Source organism: Aaosphaeria arxii (assembly GCF_010015735.1).
Source record: "Aaosphaeria arxii CBS 175.79 unplaced genomic scaffold BU24scaffold_18, whole genome shotgun sequence".
NCBI lineage: Eukaryota > Fungi > Ascomycota > Dothideomycetes > Pleosporales > Aaosphaeria > Aaosphaeria arxii.
Window position 1 is genome coordinate 1 of NW_022983491.1, and position 11568 is coordinate 11568.

Genomic DNA, 11568 nt, shown 5'->3' on the forward strand with positions numbered 1-11568 from the left:
AGAGTTATTACCCTGTCTTGATACTCGCTTTACCCTATACAAACCTCTGCGATATACCCCTCTTACCTTGTGTAGTAAGTTACCTATCGTTACAATATAGTAGTAGATACTCTATCTAGGTACCTAATAGAAGTGTAACAGGGTCGTCTGAGTGGAGACTTAGACACGTGACCTCGAAGGGGTTCTGTTGAGTGATGAGGGCCGTAGGCGTAGTATTAAAATACTGGTAAGGTTGAACGTCAATCAATCACTGTTGCGCAAATGTGTTGCCAAAGATATCACAAGTAATCTTCCGTTAGGAAACTGGATACAGAGAACTGTATCGTGGATTGACGATGAGGACCTATCTATGGGATACATTCTGCTTATATACATGAGTACGCTTGGCGGATTCGTTAGGTTCGTGGGACGAATCCACGAATCCGTCACGTGACCAGATCACGTGTCCATGTTGTGATCCGCTTCGTCTGCATAGAGCCTGTCCGCGTCCTCCTGTTCCCATAGGTCCTCCTCGTAGGATTCCTCGTCGCCCTCTGGCCACTCAGAATCGTCACTGTTCGGTTCATCCGTAACACTAGTTAGGTAACTATAGGCTATCCTATATAGACCTTAGTAGTATACTAGTAATAATTAACTTTATACTTACTTATAACCTTACTAATTACTCTTACTTAACCCCCTATTAGGTAATTATAAACTGTCTTACAGGCTGTTCCTAGAAACAAAGATAGCAAAGGGAAAACTACACTGCAGGCAGTCTCTAAAGTGCATGTTTTCCGGCATCCTGCTCTTCTCATTCTATGACAAGCACTGCCCTCGGATCCTTATACATATAGCTGGTGCATTCTAAGTATTTGCACGCTACAGCCTAATTAAAGGTACTCAACCTTAACTTAGTTTAGCCAAAGCATAAGTCTTTCTAATACGTTTCACACTGGCAGGACCGGCTACATAATTATCCGCGACCCAAAGCATGAGCACACATTCTTGACCAACCCCTCTCGGCAAGCAAATTGGGCTGATGTGGCCTGAGGACATAGTTCTAGTTGATCACGACGAGAACGTGATCGGCGGAAACCAGAGCCATCCAGCCAACGTTGTAGGCGTTTTTGATTTACTATGCGGTCCTACTACTTGAGATATTTAATCAGGATGTAACATCACTTCTATAGCAAGGCGCAGGCGGCGTATAAGGAGTTTGGTAGAGCCAATTTCAATAAGGATGAGGGAACTAGGTTGGCGAATGCACTTAGACTAAAATGAAAGACCACGATTTTGAGGTACCATAGCCTGTACATTGTGGGAAGCACATCTGATGAAGCTGCGCTCCTGTACTGCTGATAGACCGCTCAGCTAAAGTGCAATTGCAAGTCCAGGCAGCTACAGCCAGCGGCATTCTTAAGGTCTACGGTCATGGCGAGATTGCTACGAAGACATCAAAGATAGAAAGCGACCCGGACAGATTGTACTGGGAATTCCGGGAAGAATTTTGAACATGGGTGGTTGGCGAGTAATGGAGTTCCAAGCACCCCGGCTGCGATGAAGTCGACCGGCCTGGCTACAGATTTTGAATTCAACGAATTAATGCACTCGCTCAGTTTGATATAATTTACAATATAAGTTACGCATCGTTGGCAACGGAACCATTGTGCTACAATACAGAATTTCCTTGTTTATGGCACGGAGATGGTTGAACAACCAATGAGCTGAGGTTGGAGGCTGCGCTGCTACAATCCAGCTTTCAAAGCCGAGACCACTTCTGCTGCAACTCGTTCACCCGACTGGACCGCTTCCTCAATATACCCCAGCTTTTCGCTCGTCGTCGGGATCACGGGTAGATCAAGGTAGATCACATCGCCACCACTTTCCAAAATAGTTGCTCCAAGTCCCTCTCCTACTGCACCTCTTCCACCAGAGACCGGGACTGTCAGCTTGAAATCGTGACTGTTATTTGATTGACCATACACATGATAGTCCTCCCATATAGCCTAATGAGGTCTCTCGTATCAATCTGACTTGGTGCTGCCCAAGTCATTCTACCTGAACGAGTAGCCTTTCCTTTAGACATTGACCGACCTTGACTCAAGGCGCATACGACAAAGGTAAATAATGACCAGATTTCTTGATGTAGATGGGGTTCAATATGAAGGAAGACAAGGCTAGAGATGATTGTACAGCATTACACGGGTGACGTAACCATGCAGACGTTCCATCCAAACGTCGAAAGACTGGAAATGTAGATAGCCTTTTCACGAAATCCGGGGAAGAATCGAGCACCTACCTCAAATCTATACTGAGAACCTCGGAAGTTAGCAAACCAACAAGTGTTGCTATCTCACTACTAAATGTTAGCACAAGCTCAAGTATTTCACACGACATTATCAGGCAAGGCAGAATGTAAGCAAAGGCTATGATTGATAAAATGTACGCGTAAAGGAATGTAAAGAAGTACAGAAACAGCAAATATTAACCCAGTATCTATCGCAACCAGTTGACAAGCTCTCCTTCGTTCATCTCCGTCAAGATTCGAACGCAATAATTTACGCCGAAACACACTCGAACTTGTACTCGTTGGCGCTCCTGCGAGGATTCTCCTTGTGCAGAGCGGAATTAAGATCAAAGTGCCAGTTGAAGTCGTAGACAGTGTGTGCAGCGTCCATCTCCGCAATCACGTGTTTGTCGCCGTTGTACAAGTTGCACTTGGTGCCCTCCTTAAGGGGAGTCAGGATGACGATGCCGGTGGCACCAACATTGCCCATGTCGTTCAACCCGGCGACAAGGGTGCTGATCTCGGCCCAGCCCTTTGAAGGCGTGTTGACCGTCAATGTGGAAACGCCGCTCTTTGTGCCACCTATCGTGCCGCTATTGTTGGACAGTTCCAATGCGGTGCTAAAGTCGACGACTTGGAAGGCAATCTCCTGGTCTGCTGGCGCGACGGTCTGGCGGGTTGCAATGGTGGTTGCTGGGGCTGCAAGGGCTGCGGCGAGAAGAGAAGAGAAGACAGCGAGAGTGTACATTTTGTAGGAATTGGTGTTTGATTTTCGGGATTTTAGGTCTGAAGCAAATTCGAGATTATGAAGAAGTTTCAAGGAAATGAGACAACAAGGAAAATAAGGAAAAAGAAAACGAGAAAGAGAAGTTGAGTTGTTGTGTAGCTGTGTTTTGATGCGATTTGATGTCTGGCTGGAGTAGCAGACTGACGGTGTTTTATATTCTCTCTTTCCTGACCATGCTCACGCGAACTTCCCTTTGCGTCAGTCTGTGCAACTCGGCCTCATCGGAAATAGATTCGTACAAGAGGATTCTTCGAAGCTCCATCGTGCCTGAAGCGAACTTTACTCTATCAGCCTCATGGGCTGTTGTGCTTACGCCACGATGCTTGGATGTTGGGGCTAGTACGTATTTGTATACTAAATCACGAAATCAGCCAACCAAGGACTACATCTTTTGCCAAGACCTCTCTTTTTCCATCGCGAGTGGCTGAGGTTGCTTCATGTAAGTACTTGGCAAATCTAATTGACGAATACTTATTTTTGCTTCATCCTTGACTGTCGTGGCTTATACCTATGCGAAATTGAACAAAGTTGCTGATGAAGCTAATCAAGGTTCTAGTAACATTCATGAGCGCAAAATTCGAATTGAGGAGCACTAGGCACACTTTTTGTCGAGCTGCGCCTAGTTTGCAAGTCTGCTCGGGAGGTTAACGCGGGTTGTCTGCTACATAGCAGGACATGCCAGACTCAAGATGTCTATACGGCCAAAAAGGATAGATTCTTGACTTTTCTGCCTTTATGAGCAAGCAAAGATGGTGCTGCGCAGCGCTCGAGATCCTGTTTTGCTGAAAAGGAAGAAGACGGGTTATATAAGCACTAGTAAGGATGTTTTTCATACTAATATCATGCGTGCAGCTCGTACATTGAGTTTCCCCTTCCCTGCAGTTTTACCGAGCGCAGTACTTGTAGGATCTCATTGAATACGGGCTCCCCATGGTGTAACTGACACATCCAGTTAATTAGTTACCCTTCTCAGCGCGCGCACAAAACAGAACCCTCATTATCAACTTGCCTGGAACTGATATTTCCATATTGCTACAGGATCAGGTAATCTCCTGGAACTGGAGCTGGCAACAAACAGGCCCTCATATGTGGGTTGGAGGCGAACCTCAACTCAGAAAGATACTTGCTGAACCGAACCAAGCAATAAAGAATCGGCGAACCTTCGGCAGACTGCCATCCGCATGATCGGCCTAAAGGTTCTGAATAACAAACAAGCTCAAGACGGCCTCAATATCTTGAGAGAAGGATTATCCTTCAGGCCGGTTAGCAGGAGCGGTATTCTAACCGTAGGATGGGTTGCACCTGCAGTCTTAGGTGCAGACTTCTAGTCTGGATTAGGTGCAAAGGTATAGATCGCAAAGTGGCCATAGACCATAGGATGTCTCAATGGCGTAGGGAACAAGCGTGGTGATGAACGATCTCATTTTCAACTGGGAGCTACCTGTAGATATGTATCAGCACTTAAAGTGCAGACCAGGGTATCAGTAGTGATATAACACTGAAAGGAACAAAGGGTGTATTGCATCACCAGAGACCCCACAATTTTTCAATCACAGTTCTTGGAAAACCGCAGAAATGCCTGAAAAGTGACAGATATACGCATCATCCTCCTGATCAGGGTCCCGGCCAACATCCCTAGCATAGTAGGAGCACCTTTCAACATTGTGGGCCGAAACCTCTAGCTTTTAAAAACTTATAAGTAATTTGTAATAACTCTACTATTAAGTAACTATTAGTTACTCTATAGCCTATTACCTAACTTTTCTATTAGGTAATTATCTAGTTATATAACCTCTACCTCCTATAATAGTCTATAGCCTAGATAGAGAATATACTATCTTTCTATACTTATACTACCTAACTAGCTACTTAGCTAATAACCATATTAAAGACTGTATACTGTTTAATATGAACTATTATAATTACCAACTCATTGGCAATTGATAATCAGACCAGTGCTCCTCTAAATCTGTCTCGCTCCATTTCTCTATACCTCCTGCTACACCATGCTCGTCAACCTCCCATTTTCCCTCCTCGATCATCTCCATCCATTTGCACAACACATACCTGAGTTGTACATCATGCCCTGCAATGAAGTGGTTGAATCCTAGCTGGTATAGCTCTGCACTCTTTGGTTCGATCTCAGCGGAGGCATCCTCCCCTGCCTTTCGTACATTCTCGCCGATCAGCGCGCCGTCACTGGTTCGCGCAAATGCATTGGAACCGAGGGTGAATGGCAAGATAAGCTTACAGCCGTCCTCAAAAGGATGGCTGCTGTGAGGATTCGTTTCGGTAAGATAGAGACCAGCTGGGTAGGTCGAGATGTCATCGAAGTCGTGTGCAAACGGCGAGGCGCGTATTCGCTCACCCCATGGCGTGCGTTGGGTTTCTTGGTGGGCAGGTGATGTGCTCGTGAAGAGGAGCAGTGGGAAGAGCTTGTTCTCGTTCGCCTGCCCGGGCGTTGGCGCGAAAGGTTGTTGTTGCGTGATACTTAAACCTGGTGCGATATGAGTGAAGTTCGGTCTCGAGCACTGGGTGAGGAATCGATGTGCGAAGCTGTTCGGAGACAGGATCCCCGGATTACCACCAGTCACGACTTCGAGCAGATTCTGTTCTGCGCTTTGTTCTTGATAAGGCATTCTGACGTGGATTGCATCTAATAGCTGCTCAAAAGCCTGGAGAGTGTCTTCGAGGTCTGGTTCCGTGTACGAAGGCATGATCCATGGTTCCGTACGCTCTTGTTCCCCACTATTATTTTCGTCCACGGCCATGATTTTACCTTGGTCGATCATGTCTACGAAGCCATCAAGAACCATCTCAAGAGGCAACCACATCTGTCGGCCATTCATGGTAATTTCGGTGTCACGCATGGACATGTGCTGCATAGCAGTGAACTCGTCTTGATCCAAAACCAATCCTAACGGATGAGTAGCGCCCAACGCCCAATTCGCCATGTACAGCGTGATATAGCGTCTTTTGTTCGAATCGTCCTCTTCCTCGGAATAATTTGCATTCTGCCAAAGTTCCTCCGGTGAGCATAAGCGCGCCAGATAACGATGGAAAAGGTGAGGTTGTGTGGCTGAATCCATGGCGAATCCATGCCAAGATGCCTTTAGAAAAGACACTACAGAGGCATCGAGACGCTCGGCTGTGCTGGAAAGAGCTGCATCGCCGCCATAGCATTCCCACCATGTGCGTTTATCGAGGGTGTCCAGTGCTAGGCCACGCTGGGTCCAGCCTAGTTCAACAATGTGGTTGTGAAGCGCGGCGCAACGCTCGTGATCTAGGCCTTCTAATTCTCTTATCGGAGCAACATCACTGATGCGCCATTCTGCCATAGTGATGTGTTGGAAAGGAGATGCGAAGAGCGATGGTCCTTTTTTTTGAGTTGTGAATTAAGCTTACTAAGCGCATGCATAAAATTGGAAACACGACAATATGCAGTTACTATTCAATAGTTATCTAGATCTTCTTTTCTCTTAGCACGACAAAAGCTGTAAACACAGTAACTCAAGAGTAGATACTGTTGCATATAGACGCCTCTATAGCAGGGAGCATTACAGGCATAACCTGTAATTAGTAAATAGGTAGGAAAGGTAGATATTTAACGCTCTTAATAGGCCTCTTGAAATAGGTAGATAATACCTTAATTCCTTTTAGTAGCCCTAATTAATCTATCTATACCCTACCTAGTACCTTTCTCTATACATGTAATCCCTAAATAGCCTTACCTATCCTGCTACACTATAATACAAAATCGTGGTAAGTACTAGTACATAACTCCAAAAGATCCGACAGTTATATGTAGAAATAAGCTTGCTGTTATGCAACACCGAAGTATTTCGTTTTATTCTCATTCATGCCCTTTCATTTGTGATTCTCTATGGGACTCCAGTACTCTATCTTCAAAAAATACCCTAGTTAATACCAATTTATCACAAAGTGCCCATAGACGATGATCTGGTCTATGTGGAAGAGTGCTACAGATCACAATGAGGCCATTGCGTCAGTGCATTGAATTAATGTCTCAACATGTAGCCTCTCTCAATTTCAGTCTAATAAGACTGTGCTGTCCCTTCTACTATCGCCACAGTATATACCCCCCTCCATACGAAGACTAGAGCTCCCTCCTTTGGTTATGAAAGTCTTGATGCCTTACGTACTGACGATATTTGGGCACACCAGTCTGAGCCGGGGCTGATATCATAGTCTGCCCAGTCCTAGCCTTACCCAAGTCAGCAGTAGAGGTAGCCTCAACAACACTTTCAGTCACCGGGACCTCAGGAATGGGCCTCTTCTCATATACCAATTTGTTCTCTTCGTCGATGACTATTTTGCATTTGTTGCAATCAACATCCCCCGGTTGTTCAGCAGAGTCTGCAGACTCAGCTGGCATACGATTCTCCAACACGCTCCTGATGTTTGAACGCTTGAGCCAATTTGCGCTGGCAACGTCCTGTGGAAGCTGTTGGTTGTTTTGCACCAGCTGAGCGGGATCGATGTTGTAGTTTTGTCGTGGCCAATTATATCTACGAAACATGCTTTGGAGAGGGAGAAAAGGCCAGCCAGCATACAACTAGACCAGTTATTAAGAAACTCTTACGGGTCATTTGGAAGTGCTCTGAAGCCATGATCTAAGACCGCAGTGGGATTGTTACCGCTATTGGGGTCGTTGTATGTAGCTGTAAGGGATCGGTTAATACGCAAGTGAGATTTCACATTTTGGAGAGAAACTTACCCCAGCATTCTGCTCCAGGAGTTTGACTATCAAAACCATATCTCTGAATAAAATGAGGATAGAAGATGTTGGCAACGAGACGGGGATCATTGGGCTGGTGATCAAACTCCCAAGTGACGGGCGGGTCGCCTTTACCTAGCGCAGACCTCAAAGAGGAGCAAGGCCGCCATTGCGCGTACAAGAATTGCATCCAATCTGTTCCTTGGAGCCTGTTTGCATTTCCATTCACCAGACGACACACTTGATTGTGAAGTCCGGCGCGGCCCTCCCACAGACTGCCCATTGGAAACTCATCACTGTGATCCAATTTTAGCGGTCGGATAGTATAGTAGACATATTGCTCTCCACTCACACTTGACAACGAGCAGGATTTCCCGCCTGGGCCTGTGATCGATATGATGGTCTCCGGTGTACGCTTGCCCAATCAGCCTTGGCATATTCATTATCTGGTCCACGTGCTATGGCCGTATTAGCATTGATCAACTCCAGGAATAAGAACCGACTGTACCGTCATAGTGGTAGACGGTTCTTCCAGCGTTTGCTTCGAAGATTCCCCAAGACTGATTGTCGCAAATCTGTTGTATATGAGTATCGCGTAGTGTACAGCTAACATATTCTTTTAGAGAAATTTACCTCATCGTGCCCTCGACCGTATCTACAAGTGTATGTAACTACACAATCGGTATCTGTAGCCTTGTCGTAGCTCAGACTCAACCACTGACCAAAGAGTTTCTGCTTTGGTGCTTGAGCGGGAGGCTTGGGCTTAGATGGCTTAGGTCGAGGGTTCTGAGGCTTTTGAATTCGCCCAGTGCGGACTCCGGCCACGACTCCAACTGCATGCATCGTTGCCGCCTCCTTTGCCTTGATCTCACACACAGAGAAGACAGCGGCGAAGGTAGCCGTGAAAGCGGGGAGAAATCCTAGACCAAAAGAGAAAATAGCAGCAGCCGTACCTAGATTGGTTCAGCAAGAGAGTGAGGCACTGTCTGGCCGTGGGAGTTACTCACCAGCAGCAGTCGCAGCAGCAGTAGCACCAGCTGTGCAAGCTGCTGTCAGTCCCGCGAATTTGCCAACATCGAGTTTGCCTCCGTTGGTCTCCTTTCCATCCGTACCGATGAGATCGAGAGTAGATACTGACCCTTTCGGAGACGACTTGAACCCGTCGCAGCAGTAAGTCTGGAATCCACCTGTAAGTCTTGTTAGCGGGTCGAACTGCATCGAAGAAGAGAAGTTCGCTTACCATTGCAATCATAGTCCAAGTAATCTGTCCTTTGCGGCCAAGGCTGTTTGCTAGACAATTGTCAGTTCCTAAGCAGTGTGGGCTAAGTAAGATTTCTCACTATTGAAAGCAATTGCAACTGGACCGGACAAGTCCAATCCGGAGTCTAGAGCACGCTTCTTATTGTTCGTTGCTGCGAAATCGCAACTTCCTCCACAAGATAGCCCGACGCCGTTCCAACCATTCCATGAGCAGGTTCCCATGGTGGTTCCCGAGGCGCAGCACAAAGTTTGCACCTTGCCATCTTCGCAGACTGTGTTTGAACTCACTCCATTTACCTGGCCATCTGAATATGTCTCCTCAAAGTAGCCATCAACGCACTTGCCGCCACAGAACGTCCAATAGCAGGAATTAATGTTGGTGGCTTCGGTCTGTGCAAGCCTGCGATTGTTCTTGAGCTCGAGAGCCCTACTACTGGAAACACCGTTGGCTTTGCCAATGCCCAGGTAATCATTTGTGCTTGAATTCTCTTTGTCATCCTGGTCCACGGCCCAGACCATAGTTCCTCCGAGACACCATTTATTCGCCGCTCTGATCTTCATCTGCGTCGTTTCGCCGTCATCATAGCTGGCCCACTGGTTTGAATTCCAGGTGATCCATTTGACTGCAGCTTCTTTGTCGAAAGAAGGCTTTGCGCCAGTACTGCCCAGAATTTTGAAGATTTCTGCGTTTGAGAGAGTGCCCGCCGAGTTTGTGCATGATCCAGGGCTACCGCCCCACTGAACTGACATACGCCATCTGGCTTGTTGCAATTCGGGTCGGATAGGGTAAAGCTTCGGCCGTACCATCCGAGCCCCAATGTTACTTTGGCAGGGGAGATATTATTACGCCAGAGTAGGTCCAGTCCTAGTTGAATTTCCGTGAGGTTGGTATGGGGCCTGAGGAACGGCCCTGTGAATTTGTTTGTCGAATCCCAGACGCCCTTAAGCGAACAGAATCAGCTAAATAAATTCTAGATACCCGGATAGAGGTGAACACTTACATGAATATCGTAGCTCATCATGTTGAGCCAGTCGAGATACTTTTCGAGTCCTTTGAGGTCGAACCAGCGCAGATACCAATAGCTGCTTGGCAATGTGGCAGATAGGCCGTACTTGGTTCCCCAAGCAGCTCGCAACTCCTTCAAAAGCGTAACGAAGTTCTCGATATCTACATCCTTGCCTCCGCGGTCTGGTGCTCCAGGGTACTCCCAATCAATATCGGCGCCTATCGTTCTGTCAGTATCGTAACTATTCATCAAGGGACTTCAATCTCTACATACCATCAAACCCGAAACTTTGCATAAATTGGTGAGGGAATTGATGAACTTTTTCCTGTTGGCTGCGGTGGAAGCCATGTCGCTGAACGCCGTCTGAGTGTTTGGATTATTAGTTGCATCGTTAAAGCTCCATCCACCGATGGAAATCCAAGTCTGAAGTCCGGGGTAGGACTCTTTCAGGTTTGTGAACTCTGTGTAGAGAGTTGGATCACCGGCATCCATGGGCATCATTTCGAATGTGGTGGGATTGAAAAATGCAAACGCTGGAGGAGGCATAAGCAATGGAAACAGAATGCCAGCTTTGTCGTGAAGGAACGTACCAAAGTTCATATGTGTGAATCCAGTCAGATCTAGATCCTTAGGCAACCGCTTGTCGCATTTCCGCGTTGAAGACCTTCCGTAAATGGTCAATGTTATAACTGTGACACTCTTGAAGAGACACTTACCAGCTTTCATAGTAGCCGATATGCCTTTTCACAGTGGTGCCGCTGCACAATGGTTCTGTGGCTTTCCCGCACCCACCAAATCCGGATTGACATCCTTTCCCGCAGAATTCCTAGATGTGAGATCAGAAGCGTTCAAGATTATTCCTGCGAACACGCACATCTGTAGTTCCACAGTAGCCAAATTGACTACAGCAGACATTCAACGAGCATTTAGCTTTATCTTCCAGAGCATATTGTCCGCATTCGGCCTTGATATTGGTCAGCATCCATCAAACACCATTTTATTTGGCCGCCTACTTTTGCCTTACAGTTGGACAAGCAATTGCCCGGGCCACACTCGTCTGGAGAGAACCCACACTATCACAACGTATCAGTAGAAGACTTGATGATGGAATAAGCTTAATGGTAATTTACCACGCCGGACTATCAACAATCAGTAGCGTACAAGAATATTTCGATACAGATCTGCTTACCTGGCCACAGCAGGCACCGTTGACACAAGGTGCACCAGGGGCACACATACCCACTGGGAGACCATTATCGCCTGACTGACGCTTCTCAAGGATCGTGATATCGGTAGTCTTGCCTGCCAGCGCTACGTAAAGAGAGTTGGAGTTGACCTGGCTCACGTTATGAAACCTTGGAGTGGAATTTGAGTATTTCTCAAAAAGAGGACTATATAAAGTCGCATTCTTTGGTTCAGTTGGTTGAGTTGAGTTCTTCAACTGAAACGACTGTGCCGCACTGCTGGTCACAATGGTTAGTACCCTCGTAGCAGTGGATAACAACAT

At 46.7% G+C, this 11568-nt stretch overlaps 3 protein-coding genes across 3 annotated transcripts; all 3 read right to left on the reverse strand.

Moving 5' to 3' along the window:
* Window positions 1-2427: 2427 nt before the first annotated feature.
* BU24DRAFT_429293 (uncharacterized protein) lies at window positions 2428-3268 on the reverse strand. The gene has a single exon (XM_033529703.1). The coding sequence runs from the start codon at window positions 3015-3017 to the stop codon at window positions 2541-2543; it is 477 nt and encodes a 158-aa protein (XP_033376760.1). The 5' UTR covers window positions 3018-3268; the 3' UTR covers window positions 2428-2540.
* A 1612-nt stretch (window positions 3269-4880) lies between these two features.
* Window positions 4881-6394, reverse strand: BU24DRAFT_403009 (uncharacterized protein; the record flags this gene model as incomplete). Its single annotated transcript, XM_033525552.1, has 1 exon — window positions 4881-6394. One exon carries the CDS (start codon window positions 6392-6394, stop codon window positions 4979-4981), a length of 1416 nt encoding a protein of 471 aa, XP_033376761.1. The 3' UTR covers window positions 4881-4978.
* A 779-nt stretch (window positions 6395-7173) lies between these two features.
* On the reverse strand, window positions 7174-11568 carry BU24DRAFT_468842 (glycoside hydrolase family 18 protein; the record flags this gene model as incomplete). The annotated part of the gene is made up of 18 exons (XM_033532557.1): window positions 7174-7597; window positions 7660-7738; window positions 7795-8090; window positions 8147-8252; window positions 8303-8369; window positions 8428-8747; window positions 8802-8970; window positions 9035-9084; window positions 9135-9792; window positions 9879-9995; window positions 10056-10279; window positions 10331-10594; window positions 10652-10725; window positions 10778-10887; window positions 10936-11025; window positions 11075-11134; window positions 11192-11200; window positions 11251-11568. 18 exons carry the CDS (start codon window positions 11566-11568, stop codon window positions 7174-7176), a joined length of 3435 nt encoding a protein of 1144 aa, XP_033376762.1.